We start from the raw sequence: 16,967 nt of genomic DNA on the forward strand, positions 1-16,967 counted from the left end.
GTTTCTTTCTTGGTTTACTGGATCAGCACACTTCCGATGTCCACTTTTGGAACTTCGGAGTTTATTATGCTTCTAAGGGTTCTAAGAATGGAAATCACAGACCTCTGTAATATAGCAATATAGTTGTATTTCTATTCTGGCTTTTCTAGAATGATGGACCCAAATATATATTGTGTTATTCAGTTAGGTGAAATAAATCTACAACGGCTTGTTCAGGCGTCTGTTGTGTGATGGTGTTCTGTGTCTGCGTATGCATGTGTGTTTGTTTAAATGATTATGGTGAATGCCTTTTTTCAGTAGTTGCTTGGATGGGGCTTCTCATATTTAGTAAGATACAGGACAATTTTAGCTGGGTTTTGTTGATATCTCTTTAACATGAGAGTGTGCATCAGACAATATTTACATCAAAGTATTTGTCAGTCATTTAAGTAGTAAACTTCTGGGTATCCTCAAGGTCAGTTTAACACTTATGTTTTGATATGTTAGCAATTTGTATATTACCACTCTAAAGTTGCCTCAATGTTCTGATAGGGACAGGAAACAGTAAAGATGAACTAGGAAAGGAAGGATAAAGAGCTTCAGGGAACTACTTTTTTTATTCTCGCCTGAAACAGTGAATGCTCCGTCACTTGCTGCGATCTGTTTATTTAAAACATTTTTTTGAAAAACAGGGGTTTAGAGCCCGCTTATTACTTACCAATAGTTTTTTTCATTGTCACTCTTACTTTCTGGCTTCTCTCGCGTTCTTTGTTTTCCCCAGCTTCGTTAGTGCTTCGGCTTCTCAGAAGCGTTTTTAAAGCTCACAGTCTTGGCTTCCATAATGCAAAATGAGTTGCATATATTCTGTTATGGGATTAGTTTACACGTGTTTCAGTGGATGTGTCCTTGACTGGTAATGGATTCCATTATAAATATTTTTGTGTTAGGCCATTTGGAGGTAGCAGCGTATTCTATTTTGTATGACCTGCTGATTGTGTCCAAGACTGGCGTTGTATTTCGTTTTGTATAGGCTGGTGGTTGTGATGTAGAGTGAAGTTGTATTCCATTGTCGATGAGCTGGTGGTTGTGTGCTTTTGCTGGGATGAATCCCATTGTGTATATATATGCAGTCAGAGAGGGCGAGGAGGGGGCGAGACGTGTGTCTCTGTCTGTCCACTGTTTGGTTTGTTGTTTGTGATGAAAGGTAGAGGTGGACTAATTTATGCATACTTTGGTGGCTGTGTATTTGGGTTGTGATGGATTACATTGTGTGAGGTCTAGTGTTTACATCCACATATGCAGTACCTGCACCATCTTGTATTAGGTCTGGTGGATACTGGCTGGGAATCAGTTGTCAGGTGCCCGTGGGTGCTGTGCATCTTTCTCCGTGTTGTCTTCAGGCCCTGGTTTCCCTGCCCCTAGCCCACACCCTTGCATATCTCATTGGGCCTGGGATTCCATCCGGCACCCCTTACTGAACCTTGCAGTTGGTGTTTATTTTGGGAGGTGATGTAAATGAACGGCCTGAGGCACAAACAGAATAATGTGTGGTAATGGCTCGTTATCAATGTAATTAATTGCCATTTACCTTTATCTCATGGGATAGTGATAAGCGGGTAGTAGATCTGCAACTCGATTAGCTGTGCTGCCTGCAGCAAGCTTAACATCTGATGGGCTATTATTTTGTGGATCCCAAAAACATGTTCTAATCTAAAGATGTTGCTTTATTGTGAAATCTGAGCAGCATGTTTAATGCTGATGACTATTGTATAGTTATTTTGGTTCAGAACCGATTGTGTAAGCTTTGATAGTATGGGGCCCTAGAATAATTAAAAATTGAACACAAAGGCCCCTTGAGTTAGACCATGCTAGGCCTGGCCGTCTGACAAGGACACAACACCCATCGGCCTGCCCTAAGATAGTGTGCGTGCGTGGTTGGACCTGTTCCACATGTAGGCTCTCCCCGAGGGAGTGCTGGAATGTGGTAAGCGGGGTGGGGCACTTCTGTTTGTTAACTCTTCTGACAAGTATTTTTAAAGCAAAATCATTAGATATCCCCCAGCTCCCTCCCGCCCGCCCTCGCCCCAGCAGGAGGAAGCATGCTTCTATTCTGACAGCATGCGTCGGGCTCCAGTAGCAATGGACATTCCTCCCTTCACAGCAGTCTGCTGGTACCCGTCTGGGCACTATTTGCAGCGGTGGCCTGGTTTAGCGCACTGTCTGCCTGCTTGTCTGCCCGGTCCAGGGGCCCTTGTTTAAGACAGACAGTGATTTAGAGCGCAGTCGGAGGCTCCGCTTTCATAGGTTTAAATTTAAGCTGCAGTCCTCCTGCTCGTCCCCTTTTAGAGTCCAAAACACGAGGCTCTGTGTGCGACACAAATTAACTAGGCCGCGCAAAGCAGTGCCTAAAAACCACTCTTCTCCGAGAGAAATCCCATCTGAAAGTGAAGGATTGGTTTACACTGCAGCTGGTAGCCCCAACGAGAGGTTCAACAGCAGGTGTGTACACTGGATTCTACCGCTCAAACCGTGCAGGCAGCAGTCTAGAATACACTGGGCGTCTCGTACTTACACCCGAGTACTAATACCACACAGAGGTACTTTCACTTTGCAGCTAGGTAACTACTATGAAACTCTATCAGAGGGAAACAAGGACCCAAGGCAGACCACAAGACCTGCTTACAAGTGCAGCTTCGGAAAGTTTATTAGCTAGACACTTATGGACATTACCATGGTGGAGCTGTGACCACAAAGCTCAACACCCACAGTATACACATGACCTGCTGTCAACTCTGCAAGGAGTCAAAGATGGGCCCAGATCCAGCCTGTCTAAAGATGCTGGTTTAGTGAAATTCACAACAGGATGAATCCAATCATGTGGTTGTTGGGGAGTGACAGGAGACCACAACTTTACAAAAAGGACCTCAAGAAACCCACAACAAAAAATGTGAAGCAAGGGGTCTAAGAGGCAATCAAACTCTTCGTCTGACCAGTCCCCAATCTTCAGTCTATTCCTCCCATGAGATATCTCCTAGTGGTTCCTCCTACACCCATACTGAGGCCTTTGAGAAGACCATGCTGACTGTTTCAGCCTGAACCTCTCCGGTGCTTCTCTTCATGTTGACACTTGTCAAAACCATGGTATTTTCATCTGCTTGGAGTCTCCCTCACTTTGAGGGAGGCCTAACCAACTTAAAGTATAATTTCGAAACCATCCTCCTTACAGTAGCCCAACTTCATGTATCAACCCCCACGCCATTTTAGTCAACCCCAACTCCAAAGATTGCTGTCTTTCTACAAAAAAGTGGTTAAGAGAGCTGCATAAGGTTCCAACTGTGCCCTTGACTAGGGGATCAAAAAAAGTCACCTTTGCCTTCAAAATCTTTGCATCTGCCAGCCTAGCCCTCACGGCTACTAATGCAAATTGCCTCCTGACTAAAATATCACATGCAGTCTGGTAGATTGCTGCAGCTAACTGTTAACACGTGGGTCTCCTTTTCTGACTCGATTCAGGGTGGCATTTATCTGTCTTTACATTCGTTGCAGACTGGGCTGGTTACCACTGATGCCATGGTTTGTTTGATGGGCAGTGGATTTGTGCTAAGATGTCATACCAGTTAGTATTCAGTAGATTGTTCAGTAGCATCAATGAATAATTGAACATTTGTTTAGGTGGCCAGCATCTCTTTTTGGAAGGAAGGTGGATAGTTCGAGAAGTCTTCAACTAAGGCATTGGGTTGGCTTCGTAGGTGAAAAATGTTCAAGTAGGACATTTTAAGGATTCAGCCACCATGCTAATAGACTGTGCCAGCTGCCCCAACTTGAGCCTGAACTGCAGCAGTTTTTGTGTTTGTTTTTAAGCTCTACTGGGGTTTATAGCAGAGGAAAGTAGCTTCAATCGTTTTCCTCCTCTCAGCACCTCAAACCCACACTTATCTTCTAGAGTTGGAATATGAGGTTTTGGGAGTGTGTGTGATTCTGTGTTTAGGAAGCAGGAAAACAGACTAGTGTGCCCTTCAAATAAGAACTGGTTATTGCCTTCCCTTCCTGAAATGTTCACTGCTAGTTCCCCTTACAGTGCTACCGGCATATTAATGAAATTGATCCTCCTCCTTACTGGCAATGGGTGCCATTCAAAAATTCCCCAGCACCAAAGAAAGGGTTAGGTTCCAATTCCAGGTACTTACTTTCTAGATCTAAAGAAAAAATGAACCCAATTGTTCACTTAAGGACCAACCGTACATTACTCATGAGAGAGAAAATCAAGATGACATCCTTTCTTCTGATTTTGTAACCCTTACAGTTGCACGAACGGATAGTCTCTCATGACCTGAGGGACACCAACCTTCATATTCCCATTGCAGAGACGCACATGCAATATCATCTAAGATTTGTTGTTGGGAGTGAACGCTACGATTTTACCATTCTCCTTTTCAGCTTGTCCTCTGCTGCCAGTGTTCATAAAGGTCATGGCTACCACAGTAGAATAGGTACATTATTAAGGGATACACACATAACCTTGCTTGCATGATTGGCAACTAAAGCATCTTCCCCGACTCAAGTTTAAGTGCGTTAAAGAACTATACTCATGCTTTTGCAAGAGTTGGAATTTCACATCATTCGAGAGAACTCTCCTTAATTTCGAGTCAGAGACTCGTCTTCATTGGAGCAATTTTGGATACTCGGCAGAGAGATTTGAACACATCCAACAGTTATCTCAATTTTGTACAGCATCTTATACACAATGCCAGATTGGTTCTTCATCTTAAAATTCGGATGCAAGGGGGAGAGAATGTTTATATGAATTCAACTTTTGTAGATTCTATGCTATGAAACCAGTTTCATGGTCGCCTGGAAAGCATGGTTCTTCCACAGACTCATTAGGACTTAGTAGTGTTGGGCAACTCCAGTCATTAAAGGAGCATCTTTAGCCTCTGGTCTCACCACTGTTAATTATAGATAGCGTCTTTCCCCCTAAAAGGATGGATAAGCATTAATGCAACAATGAGATCACTGCACTGTTCACCTTGTGAAAGATTAATGCATAAAATATTTCAGTATTTGATAGCAGTTATCAGCTGGATCAGTCTGTTCCAGATGGTGAACTGCATGTATTTCTTTGTGTATGAACACATCTGTAATCCCAATGGTGGCATGGGTGTTGCATATCTTGCAGTTTGCAACCTCTGTGTCAGACAGGGATATTTACAGTTGGTTTATGCTTGAATATTTTCACATAATCTGGGTTTCTTGTCCAAGACACCAGTTGCTGCCAGATTTCTCAAGGGATACACACATGGGGTAAATATCCTGCTTTGGCCTGCCATGGGACATTAACTTGGCCCTCGCCTTCATAATGAGGTGCCTTTGAACTGAGGCATGTTTGCCTGACAGAATTTCTGATGATCCAGTGGTGTCGGCAGGCAGAGAGTAGATAGGTCACGTTGCCAGCTGCTTTAAAAGTGTGAGCAATATATACGTGTGACTGATTTGAACCTGTGTGATTCGCTGATGCTCGTAAGCTCATGACAAGAACTGATTGCCGAGCCCTTGCATTATAGACCACGCTGAGGTCTCTGGTATTGGGTACTGGTATTGTTTTCCTGGATATCATCTATTAAGAAGAACAAAAACCGTTCTTAGATGACTTTGATTGTTCTACAACATATTGACAAGATTGACGTTCTTCAACTAGTACATATTTAGACTATGGACAGTCCTGATGAAAGTGCGGCATATATAGGATTATGTCACCGAAACGTACTTCAGCGGGTTTAATTTGTACACTGTTGTAGGCCGTCCAAGGAGGATCTGGAATATGACTGATCTCTGCCAAATTCCATGCGATTGCGAGACAGCAGGCACATTATTTTTAACTTTTCATCGGACTTTGATTTATCAGTTCGGTGGTTGTAGGGCTCTAATTACTTTTTTCTTTGCAGTTTTGGTGTTTTTGTAATTTGATTATATTGGATTGAATTGATGATGAAATGAAAATAATGGATTAAATAAAAAACATATTTGTAATAATCTTTGAATGTGTCAATAGAAATTCCATAGAATATAGGATGTAGTCTTGTTCTTTACCGTACTCCAGTGATACCCTATATGGACATTCTTCATCGCTGTGAGATTGAGCGTTAAGTGAAAGGAGATCTGGTTTAAGGGAAGGTTAGCTGTGTGGTCGGCATCATGGTGCTGTGACATACCATGGCTGAAAATCTTTTTGGATCCAGTTTAGGGCTTGTAGAAACCTTAATGTAAGGAATCTGCGGGAGCTGTCCAGTCTTATCATAAAGACCAAAAATAAAAAACTTTTGCAGAGAGGACACCTGTGCGTTGCGATTTGGTAAGGATCGCAGTGCTCTTACTACCCCTCATCTTTGGAGTTACAAAGGCTGCGGCAGAACCAGAATAGATCAATCAAGGCACTCAGAACCTTGCTATCTTTCTGTAGTTTCTTTCCTACCCCTTCTTCGTTGACAGTCAGCTGGGTCAAGCTTGATGTCATTCCAAGTACCCCTGGCATTGTGGTGAATCAATACCCTCGCAATGTTTAGCAGTAAAGTCTTGTTCTGGAGTAGAGCAGTTCAAAAAGTGTAATAACTGTGCTGGTGCAGGAAATGAATGAAATGTCATGTTGTACCTACAACATGATTTCTCAGAACCGCCCAGTTCCTCCTTCCACTGTGACAGCAGGTATGTATGAGGTGGCATGCAGATATGCAGGGAGCGTTTCAACAGCTCTAAGCAGTGCATTTAATAGCATTATAAGGTATGCGGGTCAAGAAGCGGAAGCAGATTTTCAAGTGAAAAGGTCATCAAGGGTGTTTGTTTTAATAAACATTAGTTTCTGAGGTTCACTGACCATGTTATGCTGTACTTTTTGCGGTGGTTTATTAAAATGCACGTGCTAACAAGTCATCATTTCTAGTTTGGGTCCTCACCCACCACTGGCGGGGTTTCCTTCTGGGTGTACAAATGTGACCCCTGTGTTTTGGGGCTTGGGCACTTCAAGGGGTGCACTGTAGATATCTTGGCCAGCCTGCTTGGAGGGAGGCGGATGGTGCTTAGAATTGTTTATGCAATACAACACAATGGTTCAGCACCCCACACAATACACAGTGACATTAGTGGTCAGAACAATAATAAAAGAATCAATTCAGTAGGACTTAAAGTTTTCTTTATTGCTTTTATTCAAAATCTTCATACAAAGCGTAGCCAACGCGTTTCGTCCGAAGGACTTCTTCAGGGCGAAAGATATTTAAGAATGTGTCAGTAGTTTTTTCTCTCCAGAATTTTTTTGTTCAGAGCTTCAAGTATGCGTGGCAATAATAGCCTTGTTCTAAAAGAAACTAGTCAATTCTTCACATTGGGTGTACATCATGGTAGGTAAGCCATCAGGATGGTGCCATTATTCGCAACCAATTCATATGGTGTCTAATCACTTAGATGTTCACGGTGTGTTCGTTCTCCCTCGGTCACGGTCTCAAGTTTGTAGTGGAACTGTAGATCCGATGGCGCTGGGACGCCCCTTCGCTGGGGCAGCTGTGCGCTTTAGAAAACTATTAACATTAACATTAACAAAGTGCAGTCACTCTTTGCCCTTACCCCTGTTCTAGTGTTGTTAGGTGCTTAGAATTGTGCCTTTAATTCCTCCTCTAGTGAGAACTGACCCTACCCTAACATCTGCTGACTTGGAGCCACCCCTAAGTACCAGTTACAGAAGGCTGAAAAGTGCAGAGGCTGGTGCACAAATAGAACAGGGTGTGGGTCTTCTAGCTGAAGGTCGGGGTAGGAGAGCTTGGCTTAAATGATGTATGTCCCCTATACACAAGACATCTACAAGTATGCACACCAACCCCCCCATAACCCCGCTCCTCTCTTTTCAGAGCCTTTTTTTCCACTAATACCAATATTAGAGGGCTGCCTCGGTTGCCAGCTTCCTTGGATGCCTTGCATCCTGAGACTGATGCAAACCCATCCTTGCAGTGACAGAGTTATGACTGGGATCAGAGGAGAGGAGGCTTTGAATAAGCAGATGCTGCAGACTGCTTGTAAAGCTGCCTGCTGACTCCATTGATGAGATCTGTGCCTGTTTCCCTGATGAACAGATGGACTGAGTTTAAGGGGCACAGATGTGGGAAGCAATGAAAAGACAGTGAAGCATGCAGGTATGGAAGTGGTCCATGTACTGTGTGTGTAAGTGTGGAGTGGGGCACTATCTAACGCTGAAATATATGAAGGTAGGAGGGCTTTCATAAGAGGTTTATCGAGGTCAGATGGCTTAAATCTATGTGCAGGGATATCAAAAACGGTCTGTTGTGGGTTATTTAGGGTCTTGTGGTTGTTAGTGAGGCTATTAGGGTACGTTTTGGTGTCTTGGGTGGCTGTGTTAAGGTCAATGGAGATATGCGAGGAACAGCTGAAGGCTATTTGAGGGTCTGTAATGCTTTTCATTTTTTGTTGATTAGTCTGTCTCTGTTATGATCATTCTGGAGTGCATGTTGATGTAAGAATATTCCACAGTCAATATCATATGTAGTGGTGGTTTAAGTCCAGATGAGTGTTTGTGTTATGCACGGCACAAATGGATATTACCCCACCAAACTTGGAGATAATCATTGTATTCATTGTCGCTGTTTTAGGAACTTCTCAAAAGATGGCTGTTTTGTGATCTTTCTCTTGTTCTTGTTGCAGATCCGTCTTTAGTAAGAAATAGCTCTTTTCTGTATCTTCCTTTGAATTAAAATGTTGTGGACATAAAACTGAATAGGCCGATTAGTATTTAGCAGAATACTCGTCATGTTTATTTTCTACAGAAATGTTCCTTTACAAAGGTCTTTTCAGAGTAGGGGTACACGCATCCACAGTGATTATGGAAGACTTGCCAGTAGGTTTTTCCTTTTCATTGTAATTTTGTAACATAGTAGACCTGTTTTAGTCGTAGAGACTTTGTTGGTTGTGCCTAGAGTTTCAAATGGACTAAATGGTGCTTTTGATGTTTTCGCTTTATTAGACAATCCTACAAAATATGGGGAAAACCTTAAATTCCATCTTGGTGGGTGTTTGATTCACATTTCTTGAGCTCCCCATGTATCTACACAATCATTAGTAATATTTTTCGGTGTTATTAAACCAAAATGTAGAAACTTTACCTTTAAAACAGTGAATGCTTAAGACAGCAAGCATGACCCATACAATCTGTGCCAAAGACCATATAATTCTCTTCTTATGTGCTTGTCCAGGAAAAGGTATTGCAACCTATGACAAGCTGCTCATGCTCAGAGGAGTAACCAAAACCCAGGTAGTACTTGCATAGAGCTCAGAGACTCTTGTAACTCTTCAACCGAAACAAACTTTTTTAAATGAAATGTCTTTTACTGTCCTTGTGATCGGCACAAGATTTTAAGCATTTTCTGGTTCTTAAGCAGAGTGGTTGAGAAGAAACTCCTATTTTGAGGGCGAAATGATATAATGTCTGAAACCATGGCTTAGCAGGACATGCCTCTTGCATGACAGTGTACTGTTCTCTGCTTTAGAGTGAAAGGCTGATTGACACTTGTGATAGGATAGGGTGGTCTACTCCTGGCAGGGAATCACCGCATCAAGATTGATCCACTACCTCTATAGACTTCTGTCCCAAACATCTGGGTCATATGCTGTAAACATAGCTCCGGTGGCTGAAACAGAGACTGACCTGGGTTTTACTCACTGCTTTGACACTTGTTAAAAAATGATGGGACCCTCTTGGACAAATTGCTATCTCCTTATGCCTACCCACATTTATAATTTGGAAATTACAAATTGTGAATGTGTGATGATCTAATGTAATGTACTAATTGTGTAATAGACAAACTCTAACGTACTGTTTCTACTACCCTTCCCATCTCATCCTGCGTTATGCAATCTGGTTTAGATCAAACCAAACTTGCACCCTACTTCTCCATGTGAAGCACCTCATGTTTGAGATGCTAGTGTTGTGATAACAATTCTCACTGTAAAGTGAGTCATCTGCTCTTTTGAGTTACGTCAATACTTTATTAAATACGTTAAATAAAGCAAAATAGAGTACTTGTTTGCTGTGTTCCTCTTTTTTCGCCGAAGGTCATATTCGTACCTACTAAAAGTCCTACCTGTTATGTGCAGGTGTGGCTGCAAATGGCATCCTGCTGGTACATCCTTAGTCTGTTTGCAGGTGGTGCCCCAAGTAAAGGCAGTTTTGCTGAGTTGGCAGGGTGACACCCGCTGACCCTAATGCCATCTTCTGTGATTGTGTTGTCTATATGGACCTTGGCCTGGTTCGGCCCTTGAAAGTTTTATGGCCTTGGGATCACTTGGATTTGGATTCGGTACCCACAGCTTCTAAGATGCCTGGCTATGTGGGCCTTTGGATAGGTTGGCTCTACAGTGGGGTGAGACCCGGGTTCTTTAATGCCCTGGGGTGGATGGTCTTCAGAGTCAGGGAGGCGGATTTTCGGTTAGGTTGGTCTGAACAATGGGATCTGTTAGCTTAAGGGTCTTTTAAGCGTTTGCTGAGCAAGAAGCGAGTCTGTTTCTATTGGCCTCCCTGATTGGTGGACACACTGATGGATGGGCACTAGCGCCTTTGTTCCGAGGGTATAGACCCACAGCGCTTGTTCTTGCTCATTGTAACCAGTGGGGTTAGGTCCTTGGGCACTGGGAGTCCGCAGTTAGCCAGCATTGCGCAGTTCCCTACTGGAGAGTAGGGTAAAGTTGAGTTACACAATGGCGAAACTGCCATTCCCAGGATGAGTGCCAGCAGCCACTTGGTCGAAGCACGTTGTTTATCCGGTGAAGGTGACTATATCCAGAGCCGGTAGACATGACTAATGTCGGGCCTGCATGCCTCTCCTGTGGAGACACTGGCACCAGAGTATTCTTAGCTTCTCGCCTCTGTCACTCAGCTGTCAAGAGCCCCATGGCTGAAATAGCGCCTGCTCCGCGGTATGCCCCGGCCGTGGCAGAGTGGGCAGGCACCAGTCGGGCGGGCTCGAGCTGCAGAGAGGATGGAGTGCCCCGGTGCGCTGAACGCCGAGGGGGCCTATGAAGAAGCCGCGGTGTCCAGGCCGGCCTGGAGTCTCCTGGAGAGTCCGTGCTGGAGCCGGAGGTGGGACCGGAGCGCCGACTGCCGCTCCCTGTAACCGTCCGGGGAGAGACGAGCCGGGGCTGTCCGATCTGCAGGCGGACGGCAGCCCTGCCCGCGGCCCGCACTGCGCCGCGGTGAATCCGGACCGTACCCGCAGCTGTCTGGACAGTCTGTGTGGACGTGAACTCTGTCCTTGGCCCTTTATTCGTATACAGGCGGCGCACTGTCAACCTCCAGCCGTAGCACCGACGGACCGGTGCGTTTCCCCCAATAATGAAGGTGGAGGTGGGATCTGAGGCGCCAAGGATCGTAGGCCCGTTCATGGCAGCGCCGGAGCTCGGCAGACTCTGTGAAGGGGAGCTCAAAAGCCCCTCTTCTTAAGAGTGACTGCTGTAATTGGACTTTCTTCCTCATCACTGTTTTGAGGGTCTTGGAAGCCGCTGGAGGTCGCGTTGAACTAGTGGCTGGACGTGTGGTTCAGAATGCCCCCTTGGTTTGCCTGTGTCCTTAAACACCTGGTATGTAGCAGCTTGTTTATGCTCCTACTCATCGGGGTCTTGAGTGTTTTATTGTCTGCGTTCTTCCTTCTTTTTTTGTCTTCAGGTGTCATTTAACAAGTGAGCTTGCACTGAGCCCTACACATCTATACAGATTTGGGTAACTCCAAAGTTTCCATGTTGCTGTTTCTTTGTTCCCGTTTTTGCCTCAAATGGTCAGTTTTTTAGCCACTAAACATATTACTTCCAAAATGCTGCTCCAATAACAGTGATTTTGAGTTTTAAACTTCTTTCTGCGTTAAAGACCTAGCATCGAACATTGCTCAAGAGCTGTATTGCAAATCAAGTTATTAAAAGAAATAATGCTGACAGTGCATCCTGCCAAATGCTCCTCACTTGACTTCTCATAAGGGCAGTCCTGTAAAGGGGAAGTGTAACGCATTCTCCAGCAGCGGCCAGGTTCCTCTTCACTCTGCCACACCTGTTACCTCCTGCAGATCCATAAGATCTCCGAACGGACTGTCTCCTACTGCAGCCACCATAAAAGGTGGGGTGAGAACATATAAAAGATAACTACCAACACGGTAAAGGGACCCGCAGAGCTGATCAGAGCTGCAAACCTACAACAAACTATCAAAATGTGCTTCTGTCTCACGCTTCCTTACTTATCACATCACTAAGTCCCTTACCACTATAACCCTGCGTGGTGACATGACAACACTTCACCCATGCGATGTACTGTGCTACCCATGTGGAAAAGCGCTTCTGCGGCTCACAAAGCGGTAGTAAGCCTTTTGCTAATGGTCTAATACAATATAGTAGGTCATATTTCTCATAGACGATTTTGTGGAACAAGTACTTTTAATTAACGATGCATGAAAGGCCGAATTTATTCTACATGCAATGGTTTGTACAGTTTTCACATTTCAGTGCTTCACTCAGTTAACATACAAACATTGGTGCTACACCATATTGTTTCGTGATCTGCTGCTGAGTGTCTCTCACAAGGGAGGCTTACAAAGAACTGAGAAGCCTAGCCTTCATTTTCCTAGTTTGTCTTCCTGTTCGAGGATGCGCAGGTTCGCTCAGTCTCTGTGGGCATTCTCGGTGAGAAGCCTTCAGAGCTTGCTTTTCCACTCAGACATTGGCAAATATTCTTGTATCTGTGGCCCCTGCCTTCCTCAAGAGGTAAACCTTGAGCAAGTGCTTTATGTTGAACATACACTCCAGGATGAGATCTTGCCTAGTGCCTAGAACTGTCCTCTTTGAACCTGGGTACCTTGGTTCAAATCCCAGCCTCCGCTCTTGACGTCATGTAATTCTAGGAAATCACTTAGTCCTGCTAATTAAAAAAATATTAAATGTAATTTCCGCTTCACAGACATGATCTTGAGTCTGCTAGCACCCCACATAGTTTTATATTCAATTTTAAAGAGCGTAGATTTACCTTATTGGTGTCTGCACGCTTTACAGGTAACCAAACAGTTAAGAAGATGTCTGTTATACAAGGTGCTATAACAAGGTCTAAGATAATGAGTGAACTCTAGAACATGCATTCAGAATAATTCTTACTGCAGAATAAACTTATAGAAGAAAATAGCACCGGAGGAGCAAGGCTTAGAACAAGGAAGCAAGACTAGGGAAGGGGGCGTCAGAAAGAATACCGGGAATCTGGAGAATCCCAGAGGTTTAAGAATCATGGAGAAGAATGAGAGAAAGAAAGATGTGAGGTCAGAGCCACTGAGAACAGATGTTGAATGGACAACGGGAGGATGTAGAACGATAAAGTGAGGGAGAGGAAGCGAGTTGTAGTAAGATAAGGTGCCATTTAGTTTTTTTACGAAACAATTTCTTCACGAAACAATTTCGCCATTCAGTTGAATCATGGAGAGGAAGATTTGGAATCAATAGTATGGGATACAAAGTATTTGTTTACCATCAGTTTGAGGATCCGGAGTGACCAGCAAATAATGTGCAGCTCCCCACTGCTCACTCGATAGCTTCACTCTATTTAGATACCAGTGCATAGGTAGTCTTGGGTTTGCGTCTCCCTGTTTATGACTGTCTCCTCTATCACTTCGTGCTGAAAGTAATACAAATAGACACGAGGGAACCCCTCTCTCTGTCATTGTGTACTAAATCACACGGACATGTTGTGGCTCTCTGGATCCAAGCCTTCCCTGCAAACCTTTGTACAAACGGGCATGCCATGTCTGTGTCTGTCTTCTTGTCCCCTGTTTTGGCCGTGTTTTCGTCACTGTGTGCTGCTTCTCTCACTGCTGTTTTGGAATGCAGCACTATGTGTACCCATCTAGCCGTTTGTTTGCTACTCAGCCCTTCTCCTCGGGAATTACCCATAGTGTAAGTGTATTCGGCACCTCTCACGCACATTAAGGGAGATGGACGTGCGATTTCCAGGCTGTGTGAACCTGCTCTCACAGATTTTTTCCGTCGGGGCCCTTTAGCTTTCTCCTTCCTGGGACTCTGCGATCTCTCTCTTCTTCATATAAATGCCCTTTTTGTACCCAGCATTGCATTTCCATCACAAAGGCTGATGACAAATGTTGGGTGAAAGGGCTTAGATTCCAGTCCTGGTCTCCAACTGGGTCAATCTCCCAGTCCTTTGGCCTCTGACAAAGTGTTATCCGGGCCCAGCTCTGGTTAACTCTTTCCAGACCACACAGGTCTTTGTTTCGTGACTTTTCAGTTTGCATTTTCCATTGTGAACAACCAGTTCTGGCAAGTGCTGGGTTTCCTTTGGCTTTGGTACAGGAATGCCTCCAGGGGAAGTGGCAGTCATTCGGACTGGATAGACGCCATTAACAATTGGGGGACACGAGGTGCTGTGGGAACCCGAGGGACTTGTTTTTGTAGAAAAATTATCTCTTGTCAAAGTTTGGTATGAGCAGGGGGTAAAGTTCTCCAAGAGGAATTGCTCCATCGGGAATGGCGAGCTGTGGGAAGATTTACTTTACAGCCTTGTACTTAGAAGGGGTGTTATAACAGCCTCACAAAGGAGGCTTTCCGGGTTTGTATGAATTCCCGGGCTGCAAGCATCCCAACTCTTCCTGTCTAATACAGTAGGCTTTCATGCAGAGTTTGAAATGTTAACCGAGAGTGCAAAAAAATGCCTCTCTCCCCCATTGTGCTGTAAAGTGCAGACCGGTGTTCCTAATGTCTGTAGAGATCAGGGGCATCAGTAAACAGACCAGCTCTCTTCTACAGGCCACAAAACTGTTTAGGCCAAAAAATAGGCCTAAATGTCCGTGTCATTCCACGAAGACAGTATGGCTTACATGGAAATGTGAGAGCAACATGACATTACAGGAGACTCAATGGACTTGGCACTGCATTGCGAGAGATTCACAAGGTTTACTTATTGTTGCTGCCAACTCTTTCTTAAAGTCCCATTCTCATTGGTCATTGTCTTAATCATGTGGTGAATCTATATGTACAACACTCTACTCTGGCCAATCCCCTGGTCCCTTTACTTCCTTGTGGTATTCATCAATCATGTGTCTGCATACCTAACAAAGTAGGCAACTCTCAACATTGAAGTATATTCCTGACGCACCCTTAAAGCACACCATTGTCAGTGGTTTTAATTTGTGTATTATGTGTCGGACAATAACTCCACGTGCACCAGACGGTAAAGCTGTCAATGTGCCAAAAACCCTATCCTCACTAAACTTCTAAACCGTCTGCAAGGAGACGCTTTGGTGCATTTGCAGATCCATCACTGTTTTGTGAATTTGATGACTTCTTCTTGAGAACTCCTTGTGTGCAGACGATTTACCCTTCACAAAGTGTCTGTAATAACACCTTGAGTCCATTTTGCGGCAGAGCAATTTCCCTAGGAAGCAGCTTTTGCAGATGCCCTTCATAGAGTATCATTTTGCCCTTAAAGGAAGATTGCCAACTCATAGGCCTAATCTAAATAGGGACACGATAAAACCTGCCTATGTAAGGAACCCTCATGAGGAACCCATTGTTAATAGGCTTCAAGATCTCGGATAACCATGGCTTGTCATCACATAGTACTGATGCTTCCATACTCTGTGGTATTATTGGTGTGTGGAGCGAAATGCTTTCTGGGCACAATGCCTTGGTGAAACAGTGGAACCAAGTTTCTTTTGGGGCTGACTGGAAAAACGGTTTTACAGTTTTGGCAAAACTGTAGCCTAGGTAAAATTCTCTTCACAAACAAATCCTCAGTTATTGAGATGGGTGTGTCATTTCCTCTGTGCTGTCCCTGTTATCAAGCTCCTCCTTATTTATTATCCTTGACATTGGAAGTTCCTCTGTAAGGATGTTACTTATCTCTGTCCATGTAGTCAGAGGTGCAGCCTTCAGGCTGTAAATTCACTGACTACCCATGTTAAGAACTAGTCTCACAAACAAATCATATTTAGCTACCATGTTTTTGTGCCCTGGTTAAATGTAGGATGGAATATGGGCACTCTTTTGATAAGGTGCTCTTATGTATGTGAGTAGAACAACATTTAGATATCTGCAGGAGGCAGGTTTAATCTAAACCTACTTCCATAATTTTATACAGCTTTCATTGGCCTGTGATAGAGGAGCACATTACTGCAAAGCATTGCCGATCCAATACAGCGTACTGCAGTTAACGAGATGACTCGCCGCCATGTTGTGGTTCGGTGGACCGCAAATTTAAATCCTTGCGATCCCTACTCAGTCTTCCATCGGTCCAAGGCGAGTAAATTGAGTACAGTGAAAAGAGGTAATAGGATCACCTTTTATTTGCATTGACTTGCTGCACTTAAAAATGATAAACTGCAGTGTGAAGTGCTGTTTAGAAAACACAAAATGTTGTTTAATGCCATACTAGCACAGACTAATGTCATTCCACGAAAAGGTCTTATATGTTTTCCCCAAACTTTGGAATGCACTAATTTCTGACGAGGAGCTTGTGTCAAAGTGTTATCAGAGGACTATTACTGATATTTTTTATCTCGGAAAGTTTCCTTTTTTCGATGCCATAAACTATAACCGCTTATTTTTGCATACCTATTTTTTTGACTCACGATTTGAGAAGCTGATGTCTGACTTATCTGTTCTCCTACAGCAAACGGCTGACTGGAACAAGTATGATGATCGGCTGATGAAAGCAGCGGAGCGAGGAGATGTTGACAAAGTGTCTTCAATCCTCGCCAAAAAAGGAGTCAACCCCAGCAAGCTGGACTTGGAAGGGAGATCTGCGTAAGTACCAGAGCAGGGCAGGTGCATAAAGAGTTGAAGGTGGACAGAATTGGGGTCAAGTAAGTGGGCGGGCATTTCAGATTCGAAGTAAGTTGTATATCGGATAGGGTAGGGAAGAAGGCTTGTATTGGGGTCAAGCGATGCGAAAGGCCATGCCA

The 16,967-nt window shown here is 44.1% G+C and overlaps 1 protein-coding gene across 4 annotated transcripts in view; it reads left to right on the forward strand.

The window, feature by feature from the left end:
* Nucleotides 1-16,967, forward strand: part of UACA (uveal autoantigen with coiled-coil domains and ankyrin repeats) — a 403,907-nt gene that overhangs the window by 172,638 nt on the left and 214,302 nt on the right. For 3 of the 4 annotated variants that reach the window (XM_086957925.1, XM_086957928.1, XM_086957929.1), the window contains exon 2: nucleotides 16,676-16,809. In XM_086957925.1, the coding sequence (XP_086814051.1) occupies nucleotides 16,676-16,809 (134 nt within the window). Of the gene's footprint in view, nucleotides 1-11,059; nucleotides 11,608-16,675; nucleotides 16,810-16,967 lie in introns of those variants that run through there. The other variant, XM_086957926.1, reaches the window with a different exon arrangement.

The sequence above is a fragment of the Lissotriton vulgaris genome, chromosome 2_1 (assembly GCF_964263255.1).
Source record: "Lissotriton vulgaris chromosome 2_1, aLisVul1.2, whole genome shotgun sequence".
NCBI lineage: Eukaryota > Metazoa > Chordata > Amphibia > Caudata > Salamandridae > Lissotriton > Lissotriton vulgaris.